At 42.7% G+C, this 24,606-nt stretch overlaps 1 protein-coding gene across 3 annotated transcripts in view; it reads right to left on the bottom strand.

Moving 5' to 3' along the window:
• Positions 1-24,606, bottom strand: part of ZNF423 (zinc finger protein 423) — a 228,729-nt gene that overhangs the window by 179,915 nt on the left and 24,208 nt on the right. For all 3 annotated transcript variants that reach the window (XR_007628425.1, XM_050311213.1, XM_050311214.1), the window contains exon 2: positions 6,918-6,977. Coding sequence is in view for 2 of the 3 variants with exons in the window: in XM_050311213.1 (XP_050167170.1) it covers positions 6,918-6,977 (60 nt within the window). In the remaining variant the exon portion in view is untranslated. The remainder of the gene's footprint in view (positions 1-6,917; positions 6,978-24,606) is intronic.

Genomic DNA, 24,606 nt, shown 5'->3' with positions numbered 1-24,606 from the left:
CATCAGTATGCAACCACCCATGTTGGTGGTGGATGTCCCTGCCACAGGACCCTATGGGAACATCCCCAAATCCAAAGCAGCCCCACACCACCAGATACATTACATCAAGCTTACAAGACTTCAGATGAGATTACCCTGATCACTCCAGAGACACTCCCAGATTTACTGAAACATTGCTGTCCATTACTAATCCTGATGCACTGCTGGCATCCCAGTGCACACCAGTCCACAGCCCCTTGCCATCATGGCCAGGCAGGGGCTGTGATCCTGCAGCCTGCAGGAATCCTCTCCTTTACAGATGTTGTTTGTAGCAATAAGGAGCGCTGCTTTAGGCACTGTGAAGCTCAGGAACACCAACCACACTTGCTCAGCTTCCTTCCAACAGACCAGCTTTGCGGCATACATTGTCTTTAAGAAGCCAGGGAACAAGGGGGTGATGGGGTAGGGGGAGCACTCGATAGCTCACTTTGAAATGAGCTTCTCTTTCCTCACCTCTTTCACCATGGAAATTAATTCTCCTCCTCTGTGCTGTCGCTATAATTTTCCCAATTAACATTTTTAATAGTAAGTATTTTCTAGGAAACGCCGTAATACACAGGTGTGTGCTTCTAATTTAAATACTGACACCCATGCTGTGTTCACATCTGAAGATTGCTCCTTCTTGCCGGAGATTCCCTCCCCAAACAAGAGGGGAACACCTACGGTGCCGCACCCCCGGAGACGCCGCGGCGGATTCGCGGGGCGGCTGTTCCATGACAGGCACACGTGTCGGCTGGTGCTGCGCCGCACGCCACCAGGAACCTCCCTTTACACTCCTCCTTTCCCTGAAGGTGCTACAGCTGCGGGATGTCATTTGGACTTTGGGGACCCCTTTCACTCCAGCCAACAGCTTCCTCCTGCAGCAGCACATCCCACGTCCCACCAGTGCTGGGAGCTGCTCACAGGAGGCCCTCATGGCTGCAGATGCAGAGTTGTGTCCTGAGCCCCTACAAGCAGAGTAATCTGGGAAGGGTTTATAACTACTCGTATTGTTTCTTTCTGCACTACCCACCTTCAAAAAAACCTTACATCTGTCTTGGATGTTCATCCACCACCACGTTATCCTGCACTTTCTATCACTTCACCTCCTGTTTGAGAAAACACTATCAAAAGTACTTCCTTAAACATATATATATATATCTGCATAAAATTAGTATTTAAAAGCAAAAGGTTGGTGTTTACAATTAAGTTTTATGAAAAGGATAGGAATTATTTTTTAATTTTCTCTTCTAAAAGGATACATTAAAATGTAACATTATAAAAATTTACACATTACCAAGGAAAATAAAATTTATTCAAATTAGAATAAATGAGGAATGCAGCAACCAGAGCTGCAAACTTCCCTATCTTTTTTTCCTAGTTTGCATGTATTTGGGTTTTGTATGCTTCCAAAGCAGATATTTAGCCTCCAACTATACTGACTGGGCTGCATCCTGCAGGTCCATGCAGAGACAAGGACGCTGTTTTTAAAACCAGTGTAAGAAAGCTAACCAAGGTGAGATCAAACATCTCACAGTTTATCGAAAAAATACTCAACTAAGGAAGTTACCAAAGTTTCTCAAGTTCTTTGCTAAGTTCAAAGGTTTATTCCTTTGGAAATCCTTATGCACTGTAATCAGAACCTTCTCATATTGACTGTCTAATTAAATCAGTTTTTAGAAGATGTCTGAGCTAGTGAAGGCACTCAGGACAGATAATTTCAGAGTACTTGCAAGATAACATGTTTCTAATGCTCCCTGAATTGTGACGGACCTTTTCAGTGCTCTGCAGCTCAGATCCCAGAAGTTTCACGTTGTGAATGTTTGGGAGGGTTTTTTCAGCATTCTGCATTTAGAAATCAAATGAGATAAAATACAATATGTGTATAAATAGAGGAAAAGAGCTTGGTGTCTATGGAGTCTCTCTCATTCAGAACTCCCTGACTTGCTCCTGACACAGCCCATGCCCAGTGGCTGGAGCAGGACCAGCAGGGCTGTGTGGGAGCTGCCAGGGAGACGTGGGCAGAGGGCAGGGACAGCCCTGGGGCCCTCTGAGGATGGTGGTCTTGGTGGGCTCCAGGCAGTGGATCATGCAAGCCCAGGGTGCTGGAGGAAGGCTGAGGGGACAACAAACTGTGTAGCCAAAACAGGCCTCCCAAAGGGGAAAGGTGAGGAAGGAGAACACATTTTCTGTAGCTTATCTCGATAAACAGAAAACAGGGAAAAGTTAACTCGTGAATACTCGCACAGCAGCAAGTCTCTGTTTGCTTCATGAGACCCCAGCTTTCTCATCCTTTCTGCTCCTTTGGAAGTCAAAATTAAACCCAACTCTACAAAAAAGTTAGAGGAGAACAAAAACTCTCAACACTCGTGGAGCAGATAAGGCAGCACCAGGATCAGAAGACCAACAGTGGAGGACGACACAGGGAACAGCCAGGAGGGAACAAGCAGGGAGAGCCCTGAGCAGCAGAGACGGCATTAAAAACACCCCAGCATGGGCTCTGGAAGCCCTGAGGAAAAAATAAGTCTCAAAACTGTGTCAAGATGTTCCTCCTCTGGAGATACCGAGTGAAAATTTTGATTTATATAGCTGGGAGATGCCATGCAACATGGAAGAGAGGGGGAAAGGATTGACCACAGGATGGTTTTCCTTTATTTTGTGGTTCATTTCTGAAAAGCTGCTGCTTCCCCTTTTCTTTTTTTCCTCCCGGAAGGAAGGAAACTTTAAAACAAACTGCAGAAGACAATTAAAAATCCTAATGTAGTGTACTATGTAAAACAAGCATAGGGGGAGAAATCTTAATGGGAAAACATCAAGTATCTGTGTCCTAAAATGCTGTGGGGGTTTTTTTCCCATGCTGTGCTGTGTTAACATGTCCCTCACACGTGTGCCCAGCTGCTGCAGCAAGCTTGGTGGCAGGGACAGGAAATTTGGAGCTAATGGGAAAAGCAGAGAATACCAACCTGTAATTTATTTTTATGATTTCTGGAATGTTATAATTGAATTACACTAATATTGTGTGCTAAGGGATGGTTGGGCACCGTGTTGGAGGGGCCCTTCCTGTCTCAAACACTGCAAAGAACCCCCCATGCTCTGTAAACACATCTGCACAGAGACTTAGTCAGTCATTTGTCCTCAGCACTCAGGCCACGATTCACAGTTCCCTATTTCCCAAACTCTTTCCTGATCAGTACTGTAACATGTATCTGCACAGAAAAACAAGATACCTTCAGTTACCTCAAAAGCAGACACAAAAAATTAGGCTTTTAGGTCTGCAGGCTCCTAAGGAGAAGACAGAATCTGCTCTGTTTGCCCCAGACAATTCAGCCAAGGTTCCCTGGGGCCTCACAGTCAGGCTAATGAGAAACTCCCCAGCAACCCCCATATAAAATGCTTTCATAGGTCTTTAAAATGCCTTAAATTCTCTATATATTTGGTAAGACTTTTTACTTCTTTAAAATGTCCCTTGTTACTCCTCAAGATAATACCCTTGTGATGTATTGCAACAGCAACGCAGCATTGTCTGACCAGACCCTTGCTTTGCAAGTACTGAATGTTATTTTCCTTGTGGCCTCAAAGCAGCCAAAAACCCTTTTGCAAAGCAGAGGCGGGCGCTTGCCTGGCCCCCCGACAGCCCTGCCCAGTCCACCCCCCCTCTGACACTTTCAGAGTAGGACAGACAGGCTGCAAGGGCTGCACGTGCTGTTAAGGGGGAAGGCAGGGGGAAGAAGAACTCAGCTATACTCCTTCTCTGGAACAGAAGAGGCTCTTGCCTCTTACACAGCAAAACACTACTGGACGTGCTATTTGACTGCAAGCTAAATCCTCTGATCACAAGAGGAAAGGAAAAGCTTTTTTTTCCTTCCTTTTACATTAAGGAAAAAATGTTTACAAGACCTGAAGAGGAAGGAAATTCGCTATATGCCCATTGTTAAACAGTACTGGTGGATACCCAGATTATTCACCCTGGTGCAAGGGCAGCCTCTTCTATGTTTTCTTTATTCTCTAGGTTATTATGTACAGCCTTTAAGTTGTGGTTATTAAGAAAAAAAGTAATAAAACTATTTCTAGTTGTATTTAAAGTGTTGGAATAAATTCCTCAGTGCAGCTCCACCAAGGGTTGGATTCCTTCAAAGCGTTTGGCCTTTGCAGGTTGTACCAGGAACAAGCAGTTCCACCAGAGCAAACGGCAGTTTGTGCACACACTCTGCCATAGGAAGAAGGACGGTGTCCTGCACTAAGCCAACACTGAACAGACCCATCTGAGCACAGGATTTCTGTTGCCATTGTTTCCACTGCCAAATTTCCACGAGCTGCACTAAGCAGCTCCCGTGAGCAGCCCAGAGCCACAGTCCAGTCATGGATGCAGGGACCACACACCTTCAGTACACACCAGGAGCAGAGAAACCCCGCCACGAGACGCAGAACCTGGGCCCCAGTGTTTGGCACATCATGCCCTACACCAACAAACACCAAGGACAGGCGGCTGTCACAGCTACCTGGACAAGACCCATGGCTGCACACTCAACTGGTACTCATAAAAAAAAATCCAGTATAGGTTCCACTGGTTAGATGAACAAAATAAATACAGCTGCAAAAGCTCTTTGTTTTTCCCACAGATGCACCTATGTAAATATTTTGCTGATATACATATATATTTTTTAAAAGTTTAAAGTTTACAGTCTACCTGCTCTTGCTGTCCCTACATACCACCCAATCCTGGGACTGCCCCTGCCCCAGCCCACAGCAGCTGTGCAGACTGCCAACAGCATTTTTCAGAAGTCATTTTGTATGTGTTTGCACACACACAGAGATGTACAAACACATACAGGAGAAGAAGGGAGAGAAATATGTTAATTTGAAACATCTGGCAAATGTTTCAGAGTTAACAAGTCCCAGGTTTGGCCTTTTGGGTTTCGTTATTTGTTGGGTTTGTTGGGTTTTTTTTTCTGTTGGGGGGGGGTCAAGGAAGGGGAGGCAATTTTGTCATTTTGGACCAGGGAAGGAAGGGGCATGAAACAAGAAATTGAAGCGTGTTTTTTCACCCTTTATTGAACTTCAACATCACACTACTGGAGCTAATGCAAACAGGAAGATCATAAAAGAACATAATGAAAGTCTCGCACACTGGGACTGAGGGACTGGTTTCAGTTACTGAATATAGCTGTGGAGGCACCACACAAGAGCCAGGGACTCCACACAGCCACACCACCATGGACTCTGGCTTTTCAAGCTTTTTCTGTGTAGTTCCTCAATCATATTCCAGCCTGCAGCCTCTCCCCTGCACCGTGTCCTGTCTTGATAGGATACTGTATTGCATCTTTATACACATACAAGATTGACATCTGTAGCTACTAAATGCATTAAGAGGAAAATCCCCCAATTAGCACACATTTTCCTTAAGCTGCCATAGATCATGCATACAATACATTTTATCCCACATCCAGCATCTTGAATGAGAGCTGTCATTGTGGGAGCAAATGAAGAAAAATGGAGACTCAAACTAATTTGGAAAAAGCCTTTTGCAGTCTTTTACTTAAGGCATAGTCACCAATACCAACAGAAATCCAAAATTACTCCTGCTCTGCAGAGAAATTATTTTTTTTGTTACTGTTTTGAACCTCAGCCTATTTTGACTTTAATACAGTTCAAGACTTGTGATAGATAACACCGGTAACTCCACTCCACTGCTGCTTGAGACGAAGGTCAAGCAAGAGAGCTGGCGAGCGCTCTTTTCATGCACCGTTAGCTCCAGGCACAAAGGGGCCTTCGACACAGCAGCCGGGGGTTTGCAGCAGCAGCAGCAATATTTGCTATCAAAGACCAGCGAAAACACAAACCCTTCGAACAGCCGTGGCACCCAGAGAAGATGCACCCAGTGCAACTGAGAGCGCAGCCGGTACGAAGTGAAATGCCACGAAATGCCACACAAAGGCAGTTTGTGCCTTCGAGACCAGCTAGATGCTCACTTCAGTAAGAAAGCCTCTCCTGTGAGCCAGTCTCCCCGTGACTCTTTTATAAAAACCCATCTAGCCAGGAATGCAGCACCATTGTTAATTCTCATACTACTGTTCAGTTACTGAGCTGTTTTCACGTTGCTGGTGAGCTTTTAAGAGAATACCATTGCACAGTCCAATGTGGAGAGAGCACAGAAATAGACTTACTGGCTTCAGAGTCAGAAATATTCTGGGAATCTCATAAATGTTAAAGACAGTAAAATATCTTTACACAGGGCACAAACAGGGACTGAGATGTAGCTAGTTACTTTGAGTACAAACTATTCTGACATGTAACTTCACATTTATGTTATCAGCACATATTACACAGAGAAACTTGATTTATCCTGTTCGGTTTCTTGAGATTCTTTTTATTCAAATTATCGATGTAACACAGATGAACAAGCCCCAGACACATGTTTAAGTGATATTACTGTCAAGCAGACCAAAAGTTCATTCAAATTTTGTCTTTCTACCATGGCAATGTACCACTTTTATTCTCCAGCCCTGACAGTGCTTTCCAATTTCCTTGGAGAGGAGAAATACACACATTCCAGTTGAGACCGAGGTTTAAAATTCCTATTAAAGCAGCTTTTATGTAATTAGATTGGAATGAATGTGTAACAGTGCCCATTGCAGAAAACTTCAAAGTGGTTATACTGGAGAAATCACAACCCGTTTCAGTGTGCCCACAAGAAGAAAGAATGGCTCTCTGGAGGATAAGAGTATATTAGTCTCTGTGTGTAATAGATTTTATTGACCATATGGAACTGATATAAAAATTGTGTTGCAGTGGGTAGTCTTGGATTTGAGACAGGAATGTGACATACAAAATACAGTTCCTGTAAAAAGCCTGGCAGCTTTCTGGCAGTTTTTGCAATCAGAAGAACCTAAAATATTTACCTGATTGAGTCACTGACGAGTCCCAGGTCAAAGCAAAATCTGAAGATTCACCCTCTTCAACTGAAAAAGAAAAAAAATAAGTTGTGATTGCTAAAACAAAGCAACTGGAAAGCAAAGTCATCAGAAAACTAGGTCCACTATGACATTAAGTATTAAAACAGACTTCTGCTCTGCTAAAAAAGAACTCACTGCTTTCTATAAAATAATTCATAAGATGGAAATTTAGTGAAGAGATTTTCCCTACTTTTTAACCTAAATATGGGATTGATGTTTGCAGTTTTGTCTTGAACAGTTAACAGTACATTCACAGGAAATTTTAATAGAGGTTTAAATACCATTAACTGCTAAGTACTCAGATTTGAAAGTTTGTACATTCAAAACAACTTGCATGTGCAAAAATACCATTGCAAAATGTAGAGGTTGTTTTTGAAATGTATGTTTCAAAAGATCATAGTAAAGAACTATCCTGTGAAGGAAAAGTTGCATGACTTACCTCATCCTAACATACTAACATATCACCCATATTCAAAAAACTAGTGATATTTTCAGGTTTTTTCTGAGTTAAAAAATACTATAATGATCTACAACCACATTCTGTGATATGGCAGTCACAAATAACTGCTTTTAAGGTTTGTTGGTGTGAAAGCTGTCTGAGCCAGGTGCTCAGTACTTGCAAGTAATGTAGCTAAAACCTTCAGACTGTTAAGAATTATAAAATATTATTTGATTCTTACATTCTTGAAAATAACTAAGAGAACAGCCAACAGCAAGACAGGTAAGAAAGTGTCTGATCCTGCTGATACTGAAATCAGTGGCAATTTTTCTAATGTCAGCCTGGCCATTTGCAAGTGGTAAATGCACAAATTCTTCTTTGGAATTGCAAAACTTGGTCATCATCACCATTCTGTCACCAAACAAATTTAAATCACAGATCTTTATTCTCTGATTAAAAGTTTTTACTCCATGCACTGAACAATCTCTCACCATTTTATCTACATTATGCTGGATTCAAATACACATCCTATTGAATTCTGCAACTGAAATCCAAACCATGTTGCAAAGCCACAAGCACAGCCCCTGTTGACCAAATATCACCCTACATGCTCAGGCCTGGAACCTGCTCCAGCAATTACATGAACTGAGTATTTACATTTGCATCACAAGAGTCTTCATTTTATGCTTTCGTCTCTTTTTTTTTTTTTTTCCCCCCAATACAGTCTGGAATTCTGGCATCCTGTAAGCTTATCTATCAGTTTGATGTTAGTGCTAACATCATAGGGCATTAGGAACAGAGAATATAATTTACATAGGCAATACCTTGACAAATGTAATTTTATGTTCAAACCATAAATCCACAGAAGGGCACAGCTCCGGTTCTCTTAGTCTGCATGTTTACTAATGGAGGAACATGGAATTCAGCCCTCTCATTGGAGAAATCATTCTTGAGACATGGTTATACTTTTTTTGAAAGTCTATGTTAGCATAGAGGCCGTGTCACATAATATTAAATTCCAGAATGACAGAGGAAAAACAAGAGGCAAAGCTACAGGCTTATTGAAGGCATTATCAGTCCTATTCCCTGACGAGGGCAGAGCTGCCTTGGCTCACACGTGCTCCCTCCCTCCAAGGGGCTCACCTACCATTTTGTGTTCTCTGAACCACCATCTTGATTCCATTTTTTACCCACTTGGTAATAGAAAACCTCTGGACATAGTTATCCTAAATACCATTTTGCTCAAACACAAATGCATGTCTGGTTTTAACATCAAAATCTATATACATTTGGGAGGTTTCTGCTCCACAACTAAATAAGTTAGGTTAGAAATTCATGTACTTTACTCAAAACAGACAAGTGGAATGTTTTAATTTTATTTTATCCTTGACTGCTTTTTGGTTGGTTTGCTTAGAGAGTTTTCTGCATTATTACTTTTATGCTGAGGGTTTTTTTATTTCTTTACATTTTATCTTGGAAAGAAACAAAAAAAAAGAAACCAGTCTGCTAAAAATACATAAAGGCAATAAATTCAGTCCTAGTCAAGGAGCAGTATATGGGATGAGCACTGGTCATTGACTATTTTAGCAACACACTGACTTTCGTGTTGGTTAAACACTGTAGACTGCTCCAGTCCTTGAGCTGCTGTAGGGCAGCTGGCTCCAGCACGTAACAAAACCACGGTTTTTGGAATCCCTTAAATGAGGGCAAAGGTTTGAATCAGCCTCTGTTGGCATTAATTTGCTTTGCTCCCTAATGACTGAAAAGGGGACAGAGAACATATACGTGAAGACGACGGCACTGAAATTCACTTTATATTATTGCAGTCATGGTTTCAGGTTCTCCCCCTCTATTTGCACAGACCCACCACAGAGCTGACAGTGCTGCATCCCAGTGGAAAGAGGAGGCCGGTGGGATGGAGCTTAGACACAGTCACATTGCCCCACAGCTGCTGCTCACATCACTGCTACCACCCTTCCCTTTGCTTTTTTCATTTTTAATTTCTTTAATTCTTTTAAGCAATTGTCATCTTTCATAGGATAAAGTGTAAGAAAATGCAACAGCCAAGTCTACTCCAAGAGGAATGGTTGTATCAACTGACCCAAGCACTTGATCCCCGCCTGCCCGTCCATCCACCCAACCAAGCCAGGCTGTGGGCACAGAGAAACAAGGAGCAAAAGCAGCCACATCCAGGAAAAAAAGGTTGAAAGATTGTGACTAGACACCCATGAGATTAAGAAGCTCCAGAGGCTTGGAGGGGAAGGGTGTCTGTGAGGGTGAAGCAAAAAAATAGATGACCAGGCTTTGTCACCGACACCAAATGTAATCGTAGGGAGACACTTAACCCCATGTGCTTCTGCTCCCTCTCCATAATGGGCATAAAACCAAGAGCTGAGAGGTTCCTCTGTGGCAGCCTTAATCTTCTGGATATAAATTATTATTTAAGGAGCCAGCATTTGAAGTGACGTCACTGCTGACTTTATCTCAGCCTCGGCAATGAGCAGAAGCCCCAGAAGTCAGCAGGAAATTAGAATCAGTTTCTTCCTCCCAAAGTCAACTTCGACACCAAGCATCTGCAGATAAAATTTGCTCTCAGTTGCACATGTCTGTTGCTGGACTCACAGGGAAGCAGAAGGAGCTTTCCTGGGCTGGTTGGAGATGTTGTGCATGGAGAGCAGAGGAGTTCCACAGACCCCCATCTGGGGACAGACCCATTGGGAACAGCCTGAGAGCTTGGCCAGCCCTCCCTAGGAGGGCAGGGTGGGTCCAAAACTGAATTTGCTGCTACAGTTGTGAAGGGATTTCCAGGTCTCACTACTGAGAACCGAGTCAAAACCACCCATAGTCCACAAAATTAGCCAGGGAGTAATTCACTTAAATTGATTTTTCAGTTTCTTAATATTTTTGTCATCTTTCTTGAAACCTAGATTGGCTCAAGTGAACAGTGTGTCTTAACATTCACTTCTTGGATGCTGTTACTTAAGTTGTGACACTGGGCAAAAAGAGCCACTGAAGAGGTACAAAGCATTCAACACAATCACTCCTAAAATACACTGCAGTGTAAAATAATTCCCATTTCATTAGCAGGAAAATATGTTTTCTGAGACACACCAGACACACTTGTAACTACCGAAGTCAAGAACTAGACACTTCCACCTGTGCTAGTTAATCGCTCTGAATGTATGAACACACAAGTCCACAGAGCTGATGTTCAGCATGGACAGGAGCCACCCACGTGCCTGAAACACTCTGCAGCTTAGGAAAATTCCCACAGGAAACAGCAGCACCATTCAAGACTGAGAACCGCAATTTTAAAAGCAACCAGAGATCTTGTATCAATTCTAACTACTTTATGGGAGTCCTAGTGACAAAACAGTAAAGGCACTGCATTTCATGAAATTTTGGAGGCATTTCATACTCGGTATTGAAAATGAATACACAAAATCACTGATGTTAAGCTTTGGATCAGATGTTCACATGTGCACTTCACGTGGGTTTTTGTTGGATTCTTCCAATTTTCCTTTACAAACTCACCTCATTTTGCCCAAATTACATAGTGTACCTGTACATTAAGCCATGAAATAACAAGTTTAAAATGCTTTGGAAATGAGTATTTTTACTTCTTCAGTAGTACAGAGACAAATTAGTAAGAGGACAGAAGTTTGGACCTACTCTGCTCCATGTGTCACTGGCACAATGACCCAAAGTGGAACACACTGCACCAACAGAGAGGGTAGGCATGGGTCTTGGTGCCAAATTCACTGTGTAGTTTATTAGAAAAAAAAAAAATGGGCAAGAAACAGTTTCAAAGTCAAGTACTAAGCCTTGATAGCAACACTCAAAGCACTATATTTCTGTTTTTAAAGCATTAACTTTTTTCCTTCTCTTTTGTAAACAATCCATAGTATTTGCCAGCACACAGAGATAAAATTCTGCAAGTAAAAAAGAGACACTTTTTTTGCTGCATCCTTCAGGGCGATGATTACGAGATAGTTATAGGAAACTCACCCAAGAGCATGCTTGCTATAACGGCTGTGTCTTCAGTGAAACCTGAGGGCATCGATGAAGCTGAAACCCTTCAGGAAAGCTGGGTTTGACTTGTGAATAGGCTTGTTCTGGCAGCATAGAAATTTTTATTCTTAGTCAAGTCAAAAGATCATTAAGTTTGTGCACTGCCCATCCGAGGCCTGGTGCAGGGAGGTCATTGCTGACAGGGGGAGGACAGGTCTGCCTCCACTGCCCGTTCTGGCCCAGCACAGGAGGACTCGTTGCTGTCATGCCTGGAGAAGATCTATGCCCAAATACAAGCCAGATCAAGAAATGGGCTGATATGGGGAAGAACTGTGGGCAATGGCAACATCACAATACAGCACTCCTGCACACGCCAAATATTTGCATTTTGCCCGCTCGTCTCAGATGTTCTCCAAGGAGGCTTATTTAATTGCTAGGTCACGAGTGCTGCAGGCTCAAAGATTTGAGTTCTTTGTGCTCAGAGAAACTTCTGAAAGGATTCAGAATCCATTCCCCTAAGAGTGGGAACATCTATTTATGGGGCTACCATTACCTGAACTCCATTCACAGTCACAGTGCTTATTTAACACTTTATCACTCCCTGGAAAGAAGTTAACCTTATCAAAGTAAGATGCTTCTGCACCAAATGTTGATTTCTAGATGCAATCAAGCTTTACAAGTGAGCAACAGCCCCTCAGTAATTCAGATGGCATGTGTATGCTCCCTTATCCTATTACACAGGCTTCAAGGACCACAAGGACCAGTTTAACACTTCCCATAATATGAAAATGCCATAGTATGCTAACTAAAACGTCAGGAACTGTGACAGTGTGACAAACTACTAAGAAATCCAATGGTTTACAAGCAAGTTCCCCGGCTAATGGGGGAACCTTCCTGAATCGAGGTTGTTACCAAGTGCTGCATTTGGGATCGGGGTCATTCCCTCACCTGCCAGCAACCTTTGAAAACACCAGGTACAAAATAGTTTGAGTGCACAAAACGCTGGTGCCACTTTTGGAGGATTTTGTCAGGCTTTGTTGGTGACAGAAAGCTCTCAGATAAAGCTGGGGAAATCTCACCGATGCCTGTGTATTAGCTGTAATGTACATGTCAAGACTCACAGCTTTCCCTCCAGAGAAATACTCCAGCACCAATCCGCATTGTAAGCCAGTCACACATTAATCACATCTTCTCCCTGCCCTAGCTGTAGGTACTCACACACAGGAGCTCTGTGATCTTCATAATCTTCAGGCTCCTTTGCCACTTTTCAGACACACATCTCTGCACTGTCCTACCCAGCCTTTGCTCCGTCCCTCCCATCACATGAAATTACACACTCCCAAATCAGTGCAGGACACAGAACAGCCCCATCCGACTGCCATTCATCTGCCGTGGCTCATCCCACAGCACTGGCAGCCTGGGATTTGATACAGTGCTCTTAATCCCGCAAAATGCAGAGCAGTTTCTCTTTCCACCAAGTCAAAGGGAGCTGAGGATGCTCAAACTTTGTGGGCCGAGGATTGTAAAATAGTTTCCAGCAGCTTGTCATGGCAGGAGCACAAAGGGTATTAACAGCCTGTACACTTAAATAGCCTGGAATTTTCCCGCACATCTACAGTCTGTTCTTTGGAGAGGTGCAGATAGGCTCCTTCCTCAAACTGAAAGAGGAGAATACCTCTGCTCCACTCAGCCTGCTACCCAGAGAGCACAGGGAACTGCTACCACAGCTAGCAGTGGTAAAGGTTTGGAAATGGCTACTTCGAGCAGAAGCCAGCTAAACCCTTCTGTTCAGATCACCTCCCACTTTGGTTGTAAGGCTTTCCCACTCTCCTGCTCAGATGTTCCCTGTCAGATTCTCCACCTCTTAATATCGGTGAGACAAAAGTCTGCTGAACACAAAAACCTGCCGAAGGAGGGAAGGAGCAGTCAGGGAAACGTCCCCGTTTGTTTTTAAATGCAGCGCCGCTGCGGCAGAGCTGCAGCCGCTGCCCGGGAGCGCCGCAGGGCGCAGAGCCGGCCCCGAGCCAGGGCTCGCCGTCCTCCGGGAACCAGGCTGCCCCTCTTTGTCAGCAGCTGGGGCTTTCTCCCGCCGCTGTGCAGAGGGAAACCTTCACAATCAGCAGGAAAATAGGAAGTTTCGAGGGGCTTTGCCAGTCTGCTGAGAATAGGTTCCTGTGAGTGTATCCCGATGCATTTACAGTACCTTGCAGCTAAAAGGAAAGGGAAATCCCACCGGTGCCTTTGCATTGACATTCAGGGGAGCAAAAAGGGATCTGGCAGAAGCAGCTGGGTGTGCTTTACACCAGCCACTTGAGCCAATTTACTCCCTTTGGAAAATCAACTTTGCAGGAGGATTCCTGTCAGGTTTCTCCCTGTTTACAAGGCATTTTGCTTGTTTGCGTGATCACTTCCACTTAGCTCTGGGAATACTTTGCCATATTTTTCCCTGGTGGTTGGTAGTAAGGAGCACAGGGACACCAGGGCATCCCCAGAGAGGTGGTGGCATATTCCTCACCCATGCCCTAACCCCGGGATCCCCCATGGGAACAGTGCATGGTCCTTGGCACAATCGCTCGCAGCTCCAGAGCCACCTCCCTGTTCTCTCCTGAGCACACAGCTGATCCAGCCATCGGTGGCCCTTGGCCAGGAAGGGTTTTTTCCACCTTAAAAAGGACCGTTATATATTAGTCCTTTCATGAGCCAGCAGGCCAGGGAATAAGACAAGAGGGTTTACTGACATGGCTTATTTAGCTAGTTCAGAGCCTAAATTTGCACAAGTTCTCTAGCTGCTTTTCTCCAAAGTCAGTAATAGGGTTTGGCAGAGACTGTGGGTTTTGCTGGCAAAGTCAGCCTTTTTGTGTGAAGGAGGGAGGAGTGGGGAAACCCAGACTGCTGTGCTCACTAGGTCAGGGAAAAGAAAAAAAAAGAAAAAAGGAAGAAAAAATAAAAGAAAAAAGGAAGAAGGATGAGACAAATGGGACAGAATTACAAAGGGAAACTGAAAAAAAGATCGTTAGGAACAGAAGAAGATGTGAAGGTGATTAAGGAGAACAAGACAAACAACAAAATAAGGTAGCACTAGCAGGTTTATGCAAAGGAGATCTAATTATGGGTGGCTAAATCCTCCAGGACATTAATATTCCATCGTAATGTGTCTAGTTTCCTCCTTTCCAGACATGGCAGGGAGGAAATGAGAATCACTTAGATACACTGTTTAATGAGCAAATGATGGACGATCACCAAATACAGCCTGCCTGATAAGTATCCATTAGCTTAAACTCGCACAGTAAATCTGTGTGCAGCTAACGGGCCTGCCTCTTCCAACGCTACAGCAAAACTTAATGTAACTGCAGCTACAGAAAGGCAGCCTTGTAAATAAAAATCTCATCTTGGTAAGAGGAGAAAGACTGCAGGACATACATAATGGCTAATCACAGCCCTTCCCACGGACCGCACACCTGACTCACAAGCCACGGCATATTTATTCCCAGTGCTCATATTTAGTTTTTGTGTTTTTAATTCACATACTTGACTGGAGACAGATAGTTCCCATCCAAATCTATTATGTAAATAAATACAAGCGTTAGGTGTAATAAAATGCAGTCGATGTTTCAGGTTGCTCTCAAGATCAGCATCTTATACATGCAATATGTTAAGCTTGTAGTTTTTAAAACTGGGCCTGCAGACACCCCACGATAGATTTGGGATCAATACTCTTACAGATGGTTCTTACAGTTTGTCATTGAATGTTAATCCCCAAAGAGCAGGGTGGATTTTTTTTCTTTTCCTTATAACTGAAATACATGGTGTTTGATCTGCAAAATGTTAAGCAATTTAGATGTTTCATCTGCTTTTTATGCCTGGCCATGAGACTGGTGGGGTGCACCCCACGCAGCTCAAGCAACCCATCCCGCTGATGAGGAGCTGGTCACCCTGCACCCATGGACAGGGACAGGGAACAGTAGCACTGGCTGCCTGTGGGTTCACTCCTCTCTGTATTGTTCTATGCATTTCTAAGGCAACTGTCACCAGAGTGTCTGCACCTTCTTTCAAAAATAGATCTACTATGAGTAAACAGGCACTTTAAAGCTCAAGTGAAACAAAACAGGTGAATCCAGCATTCCCCACATTGCTCATGAAGTCATGTATTTTACTTCAGCAACCAAGGGTTTAAATATTCTTGCTCCATTTGGAATGCTGCTGGATGACAGAATCATGTACGTGTTGAAACCCTAACAAACCGAAGAAAGGCAAGTAGAGAAACGGGAGATTAACACACCTACAATTCATGGCCAGGACTTTGATTCCATGAGCCAAATTTGCAAGTTGTGAAATGATTCCTTGCTCTGCTAAAAATGCCAAAAGCAAGCTGAAGTTACTCAAAACCAAGATGATGGTGATGGAAGTAACAGGCCAGAGGTGGGTCAGCAAGTACAATGACCAAAGCTGTTACTGAAATACTTGCAATATCTTACACCTTCCTGGAAACTTCAGGTTTAGAAGTTGTACTCATGAAAGCTCCACTACCCTCTATGCACTTCTGAGCACAGATACCTCGGGTGCAAAGGCACACAAATCCCAGGCATCACGCAAGACAGTATTTGCAAAGATGTGGAACACAGGGCTGTGTGTTGGAAGACATCAGACCTGCAGCTGGCAGAAGTAACCTGCACATGGCAGAGTTCAGCTGAAGGGATGGCACAGGCCAAAGCCATGCCAGGAAGGCCTTTATTGTTCTTGAACAAAAAGAAACGGCTGCAATGAAATTAAGTTTAAGAATGAAGTCAAAGCACCATGAAATTCAAACGTTGGGCTCTGCACAGAGAATGCAGGGTCTCACCAAGTCAGATTTATTGCAGGCTTTGCTTCTCTGGGGAAGAAAAAAAAAAAGAATGAGGGGGAAGAACACTATTTTTACATTAGGGCTATAAAGTTTCTCTATAAGCAGACACCTAATAAAATCATTTACATGTGCTGGCTCTTTCTTGAGGCAGCTAATCAGCATGCTGAAAGGTTAACATTTAACACAGACTAATGACACAAAGAAGGTAAATGTTCTGAAAATAATCTACATAAACTTTTATATGGAAACAGGAACCAAACCAAGGAAGAAGGGAAATAGGTAACTAAGATCAGCAGACAGGCAGTGGGGCCTAACTCCTTACACTACCTCTTGGTCTGGTAAAGCACATCAGATTTAGGTGCACCAGCAAACTGAGTATACCCTTCCTTAGACTGCAGGCTGCTCCTCATTGCTCCTACTGGGCATCACCCTTCTGAGCTCTGCTTAGTCAAATCCATCGACCAACTGCAGTTCTGTAATAAAAAACTCACAAAAAACAGTACTGTCCCACCTGATATGGTCAGACCAAAAGCCACAGCTCTCCAGACCTTGCTGCCATGGACCGTAAGTAGCCTTTTCCTTTCCTGCAGCAAGGCGCTGCCGTCAGGATGCAGTCCTCTCCAGCTCATCTCATCATCACCATAAATCAAGTCCCACTTCATAGCTACTTTACCACTATTGATTTCATCCAGACCCAACAGAAGCAGATGCTGTATCTCCCATTTCACATGATCTGAGCTGTTCCAGATGACGGGGAGACCCCAATTTCCAGACTTAGGTTCGAGGTAGAGAGTTCAATGCCCGTGAAAAATTCACACTTGCAATTGTGATAAAAAGAATAAAAAATTACTTGAACAGCAGCAGCTACCTCGAGGGTCACTGATGAAATGGTAAAGCACACAACCAACTCTACTCTTACACAAGTTTAAGTCTCTAACTTCGTAATTCTTCAAAGCAGGTTTTACTACATTATGCCTAAAGCCCTGGTCCCAGCTGCAGTGAGCTCCAGTGGGAGCAGAGCTGCTGTACCAAACCCTTAGTTTAGCATCACACTCCCCTCCACAAACACCCCATTCAGCACCCAGGGCTACAAATCACAGCTGAAAAAAAAAAAAAAAAAAAAAAGTCTTTGACCAGATTTCTACACCTCAGCCTAAAAAAAAAAAAAAAACCACACCACTTTTTTTACTGCAAATCCTTCAAACTTGGAAATGGTTTCACTGGTCAAGTATGTTTGCAGCATAGGTAGCACAGGAAAAGGAAAAGAGAGGAGTCTTTTCCTGACCGGCCATTTTAATTAGAGCTATGTGGGCCTGGAAAAACCCATCTGGTGAGTGGAGTTATTTCCCTCCCTCCCTCCTCTGAAAGACCAAGTTTTCCAATGCTAAGTACACCAGGCTGTCAGTGCACCCTCTTTGCTGCTGTCCTGGGCCATCACAGGGCATCAGGCCCTCGATGGCCCAACAGCTCCAGCTTTCCTGAGCAAGTGGGGTTTCGACAGGCATTTGGAGGAGTTTTTTTCTCAAGCAAACAGCTCACTGTGGCTCTTTTGTGTATGCAAGCGTATGCGTGTGTGTGCCTGTGTGTGTGGCAATACTCCCCAGGCTCGCTCATTTTAATGCTGCTTTCTCCCCAGATGAAAATATACATATTCTTATTAAGAGAAAAAAAATGTGCAAAGTATAAATTTGCATCTCTGATCATTTCTGGTTCATAAATTGTATTTTAATAATAAAACAATATACTCTTCCGTACTGCTTCTTAAATACTAATAGTAAAGTCTATCTTATTTGTACACGAGCCTAAATATTTTGATGAAGGAGCGTGCAAATGGTATAAACTAAACACTGTAAAGTGAACTATAGATAAAAGGGTAAATAAAAGCAGGTATAAAGCTAGTACATGGAGAATCCCGCCTCTTCCTTTTGATCCACATGAGTGAATGCCCCACACTCTTCTACTGATGAATTTTATTGCACAGGTTGAGGGAAATTCTCCAGCTGAGATTCTTTCTACTAGAAAGACAGACTTTGTTGGCTGCATTAAGGTGAAAGAAATTACGATAAGGGAGAGAAAGTTGCATGTATCACATAGAGCCCTTCATAGCATCAAATTTAATTTGCAGAAAAACCAACTCGACCACCATAAAGTGGAAACTAATATTTTTTATGACCCCTTAACAACCTGTCCTTAGTGCTAACATACCATAAGTAAATTTCGACATCTTGTTATACATGTAGTTTATTTTAAACAAGACTAAAAGGGGAACACAGTTCTTATTGAAAATTGGCACACACACAAAGAAAGGGAGAAAGCAGGCTTTTAAAACTTTATCCCAAAGCATACTTTTTTCTTTTTATTCCTATTAAACCTACAACACTTCCACTGAAATGAAACATAGAAAGAGTTTCCAAATATTTTATAATTCTGAATGGATTTCCCCAGTGTAACAGTAATAATATTTTTACAGTTAAAAGATCCACTGATTTAATAAGTGTGATTTGTGTATTTAGAAAATTCATTAGAGCAGACATTCCCCAACATTTTTCGATTTATTTATTTATTTAGCCTAATTTGGGTACACTACTTCAAAAGAACGCTTAGAGCTTCCCAGTTCCTTAGTCACTCACTAATAACATCTAATAATTAATAAAGACATGTAAATTCTTAACTCCCAGAACTATTCCAAACTTACTATCTGTACGCTTCATGTCATGTCTCACTTATAGATATCTGCATTACTTTGTTTCATAAAATGCTGAAGGGACACGTACTTATCTTGCTCTCCACCAAGAGTGAATATTCAGGCATGATGCAACCAAAGCAAAACTAAGCTGAAGCCTGAGCTAAGCTCTCCTCCAGGAGCCCACAAGAGTTTTCCAGGCTACTGTGGAGGCTTTTAGCTGGTTTCACTGCATGGTCGTGTCCCTTCTGCAGATGCCCACTGCCCACAGGCCTGTGTAGGAGCACCTTCGGTGGTGTGCAGGTGTCGTGTCAGTGCACGTGTCTGCAGCACCTACGGGGGATGGGACTTCTTCAGCCTCTGTGCAGAAGAGGCATCAGTGAGCACTATGAGGTAGTACCAATTTCTACAAGAATTTGGGAGCCAGGAGGGAATGAACCAGCCAAATGTGCAGCTGTGACATGGAAAGGAAAGGCTCAATTTAAATGCAATGCTTGAGACAGCGATTCCAAGTGCATCTGTAGAAAAAAAGAGGGCACAAGCAAACACCCTCATTCCCCTTTGTAAGGCCACCAGCCTGCTCTGCCTTCCAGAGCTGCCAAAATCCCTATCCTGTGGGCAGAGACTATGAGGAATAACATTAGTTCAAACCATATTTTCTTGGAGGCAAATTGTATTGTGTCTGCTTCTCTTCGACAAGTGCTCCTGTCAGGGCTTTGTGTTCTGCAACATTTCCTTGTCAGAGTTATTTGCTTGTTTTGATTTCACCTCTTCTGTCGGGAGGAAGACTGCCAAAACCCTAAGCTCTGTCTCCTACAAGTGCTTCTAAGGCTGGGAAATGGGGTGTGGGTATTTCCACACACGGCTCAAGCAGAAATTTACTTACAGAAATGCAGCTTGGATCAAGTTTTGTATTTAAATGTCAGTGGACTACATGAGTGGGACTCAAAAGAAGAAGGAAAATAGCCCTGCTTCCAAAGAGAGATAGAAAAAAAAATGCACAAAAGCACCTACCTTTCAAAACAAAGAACTTCCAATCTAATCACTATGAAAAATACTCAGATAATTAATTTACAGTCAAGACAAACAGGGTTACTTAGCTGAACTAATGTTTTTTTCCCAGGCAAATTTCATCTGTAGCCAGTGGGTCAGGGAAGCAGATTTCCTCTACAGATTTTTATGACATCTGAATACATTTCCTATCTACACTTGTATTTTTCCCTGTTGATGAGGGTTTGCTGTCCTTTTCTTGATTTCCTGATAGAATTACATAATCTGATGGAACTCCTGTGGTAAATAAAAGCTGTGTTCGTGCTTGGTCCATGCTTATGCTTCACAATGCAGTCCTGCTTTGGCCACGCACACAGCGGTACAGAAACCACTCTGAGTCACACTGACAGAGGAACTGCCTAAGCAGCAACACAGCAGAGAGGGGATCGACCGCCCACATCCCTCCTGCACCAGTTACGGACACTCCAGTGTTCTGGGAAACCATCAGTTTGGATTAGTGCTGACTGGTTTCAAGGATGGGCTGTTAAGGTGAACGTCACTCAAGTGTACATAAAACTTTCTCTATTGATCAGAAAGCCAACCCTGTAATCAATAAAGGTGCAGACATCCTTTCTCCTCCATCGTGCATTAATCTGTCTAAAATTGTGAAATCATTCTTTTTTGTTAAGATAAGGTTTTGTGATAGTCTGTCTAGGAAGCAGCAGGCACAAAAGTTTCTTCTAAATACACGCAATAGTTACTGCAGTTCTACTACACTCAGGGAGGCTTGACCATGCCCCTCATCTCCAGCTCTTCCTTGTACACTGGTTAATGCTGGTACCTCAGTGGTGAGCTCTTTGCCACAGCTGGCTCTGGGTGGACAATCCTGAGCACATCTCAGTCTGGATTTCCCTGCAGACTACTAAAATCATCCCTTGGATTCAAATCCAGGGGAACAGGGTATGTTCTTCCACATCTTTTCAGATAAACTAGGAAAATATGAGCAACATTGCACTTGCACACTTCCCACTTCAACACACAACAACAACAAGGTGGGATGTCTTGGTATTTCTGACTGGTCACGGTGGTAGCACAGCCTCCATGTCTGCTCACCAACAGCTCCAACATATGAGACCAGACAGCTTGAGACCTTAAGGTATTTAACATTATACAGCATCTTAAGTCCTATTTTAGAAGTCATGTTTTATTTTCTTGGCAAAGAGAATTACTAACCAACTTTCAAAAATAGGGCATGTGAGTAGCTCCTATTGAAGCAGGAACTGCAGCAGATATTGTGCTCAAGCCTGGACATTTTTGTTCATCTTTTTAGAGTACAGAAGAACTAAACAAGCTGACACTTGCTTCAATTCCTTAAACCTTGAAAAAAATCTCCTCTTTTAAAATAACGATCAACAGATATTCATTCAAAAAAAATCTGAACACACTTGCATTTTAAATAAGTTAATGCATTGTTGAATAAAAGAATTTATTCTTTTTCACATCTGTGCACAAATGATAAATTCTGTTCAAGACCACAAATCAGCCTCCTAAAATACCACACTTCCACCCACTCAGCTGAACCTGGAGATTGCTTTAAAAAGTCTGTTTCTGGGCTATTTGAGTCAGTGGAATTTTGGAGTGAAGCCTTCTCTTCTAACCAGACTCATCACTTATTTACGTGGAACTAATGACATCATAAAAGAGGCAGTAGGGTAATGATGTACAGCCCTAATGCTTACTGAGTACCCTCAGAAATGTGACCTGCACTCTGAAAGGACCGAGAGGGGAAGGGAATTTGGAAAGCAACTCCAGGGCTAGCAGGAGGTAGATCAGCTCACTCCCAGCTCCCCCTTTCTTGGATGTCCCACTGCAGTCAGCCCCATGAACAAATGCAGGAATGAGCGACTGAAGTTGGCTACATTTTTGCCAAACACTTGTTTTTTCTCCTGTCAAACAACAGGTAGATGCAAAAAAAAAAAAAAAAAAAAAAAACAACCTACTAACTCTATAACTTAAGTGGATAGCTTTCAAAAAACCCTTTTGCTTTAGCAGCAGCACAAGACCACCCTTCCACATGCCTTGTGTACTTGAAAATAACCACCCACGAGTGGCTTTGTAGGCAATAACACCTTCTGAAGTATCACGAGCTGCAGCATGCTAACATAGCTGGGGTTGTAGTATCGCATTATTCAAAGACAGTAAGTTAACGTCATTGACTCTTTAACTGGAACCAAGACAGATTAATACCTCCCTCACTGTTGTGCTGCCATCAAAAGCACCAGCCAACAGGTTAAGGACCAGTGAAAAACCCCAAACTTCTGGCAGCCAAGACATTTTCAAAACCAAAATGAGAGAGCTTTTAATAAGTCAAAAATACAGCGCAATGGTTTGGAACAGCAGCTTTTCATTTCAGCGAGTTTATATTATAGTCTATGTCTCCTTGAGCTAAGAGATCGTTTGTTTAAATTGCTTGATTACACGTAATGATCCTTCCCTTATAAAACAAGATTCAACATTGCCACTGGGGGAGAGGGCGGAAACAGCACAGAAATTTAACGAGAAAGGAAAAATATCATACAACTCTTGTTGTAATAAAACATTAGGAGAATTTTTACTTGAGTGTTGAAAAAAAGCAAAGCTAGAAATATGTTTTACCCCAGCTATTAACACTAACTCTTCATTCAGCAGAGTATAATGTACAGCTTTGATCAAGCTATAGGATCCACATGCTCACAAAATATTTAACTTTAAATACATATCATGGAATTAGTCTCCAACAATTTATGCCATCGCCTCCTGCCACTTTATGTTTTCCTAAACCTTGGAGTCCAATTCACATATGTAAGTCAGATTATTTTATTTTTAACCTAATAGGGATTGGAAATAATTTATTTCCAATGCCAGAAAGCGTATGGTTTCAAAGTAGTCTTTTGCACTTTTATGGAATGAAATGAGAATAAAAATTCAAATTTAATAAGATCTGAGAGCTGGAAAAGTAAAATCATTTACCAGCAACTTGGAAAGCAGCTTACACATCTATTACTAAAGTTTTCTGAGAACGTCCCAAAGGGCAGACAGGAAAAATAAAAGCTTACCTATTTGCCTAATTTTTATTCTGTAACTTTTAAGAAGAAAAACACAGATCTTGTCTCTCTACACTTAATTGAGCTTAACTGAAGGAAGAAAAGATGGGCCTGCTCCCAAATGAGCAGAGACTGATAGAAAGTGATGTGTTTATCTTGTTGAAATCATTTACCAGTCTGGATCCTCCCACTGCTTCCCAGAAGCAGCTCCTGGTTGCCCACTCTCATTAGGCTGATTTCAGTTTTTCCTAAGAGGAGGAGGAAGCACAAAACCACTGCAGACCTTCTCCTCTTTGCCTGATGGTGGGTGCTGACCTCCTGCCTGTGGAGGCCTCTGGAGCAGAGGGTGTAGGGACTGCAGGTGAGGTGCCCCGACTGCCACTGCCCCACAGGACACATTGCTGATTCCTGCTACCTGGGGGCACACAGCTCCTCTGCAGGAGGGGGTCCTACCGGGGATCCCAGTGAGCAGAGGACAGCAGCAAACACAATGCTGAGAGAGTTACTCAGTATAACAAGAGATTCAACTCTTAAGAAAAAGAAGAATTAAAAAAGCCCCAGTACAATAGTCTCTCCATTGTTCACGTTTTATCGTGATCTTAATTCTGAAGGCCTTCTGTTTCTGCAGGCCTAGTCAGTTCTTAATAAAAGTTATTTCTCATTTCATTACATCTAACATTTGCGTATTTGACAAGAACAGGAAACGCTGGCTGTAAATACACTTTCTGATCACCCAGCCTCACTTATCCACAGCACAGTGGCTGCACTATGAGGGAGGACCACAAGTGAGAGCAACTGAACTTGTGGAGAGAATCTTGGTGGTGCTCTACATTTAAACACACAAACCCAAGAAAGACGTGTCCTTCATAGCATCCCTTCCTCTACCCACGCCCATGGGATGTTATCACTTGTGGGCAACACTCATGGCATTTGTCTGTGTGTCCAGCACAAGGTGAGAAAAGAACAAAGATGTTCATGAGCCACAGTGAATACGCATGCACGGAAGGGTGAATTGCTATTAGATGTCACAGCTTTCACTGTATATTTTCATGGTATCTTCAGAAAACAGCTAAATTTATCCCAAACATGGATATTTCTTGTGCTACCGTGGAGACTATTCTTTTTCTTATTTATGTCACCTCAGTGGTCTCTGCAACCAGGCACTTAGAAATAGGATGTACTTACAGACATGTTTGCTCTAGGAGATATCACAGATTCATATGCAGATGGGTACCTCTTTTTTTTTTTTTTTTTAAACAGAGAGCATCTGATTTGGGGATCTATTTGAAGTTTTTTATTTGGCAATCAGGTTTTACACTGTCAACTAATACTTTTAAAAACTTGAAGTCAGTTCCTGTCTACAGTCTGTTTTTTCAAAGCAATGGATGATGGATACTCTGTGTCCTGCAAGGCAGAGGTTGAAAATTGCCAAAGAATCATTTTCACCCCAATTTACAGCTGGGATTTTGTGTTTCACCATGACAAGGCAGGAGAGTCACCTGGGGCAGATAATTTTTTCTACACTGTCTTGCTTTGACAACAGAAGGCTTCAAAACCAAAAGTATTGCCATTCAAGACTTGCAACA

Source organism: Myiozetetes cayanensis, unplaced genomic scaffold (genome assembly GCF_022539395.1).
Source record: "Myiozetetes cayanensis isolate MyiCay16 unplaced genomic scaffold, myiCay2020 scf16, whole genome shotgun sequence".
In the NCBI taxonomy this organism is placed as follows: domain Eukaryota; kingdom Metazoa; phylum Chordata; class Aves; order Passeriformes; family Tyrannidae; genus Myiozetetes; species Myiozetetes cayanensis.
The sequence above is the reverse complement of the archived record's forward strand: the minus strand, read 5'-3'. Positions and strand labels throughout refer to the sequence as shown.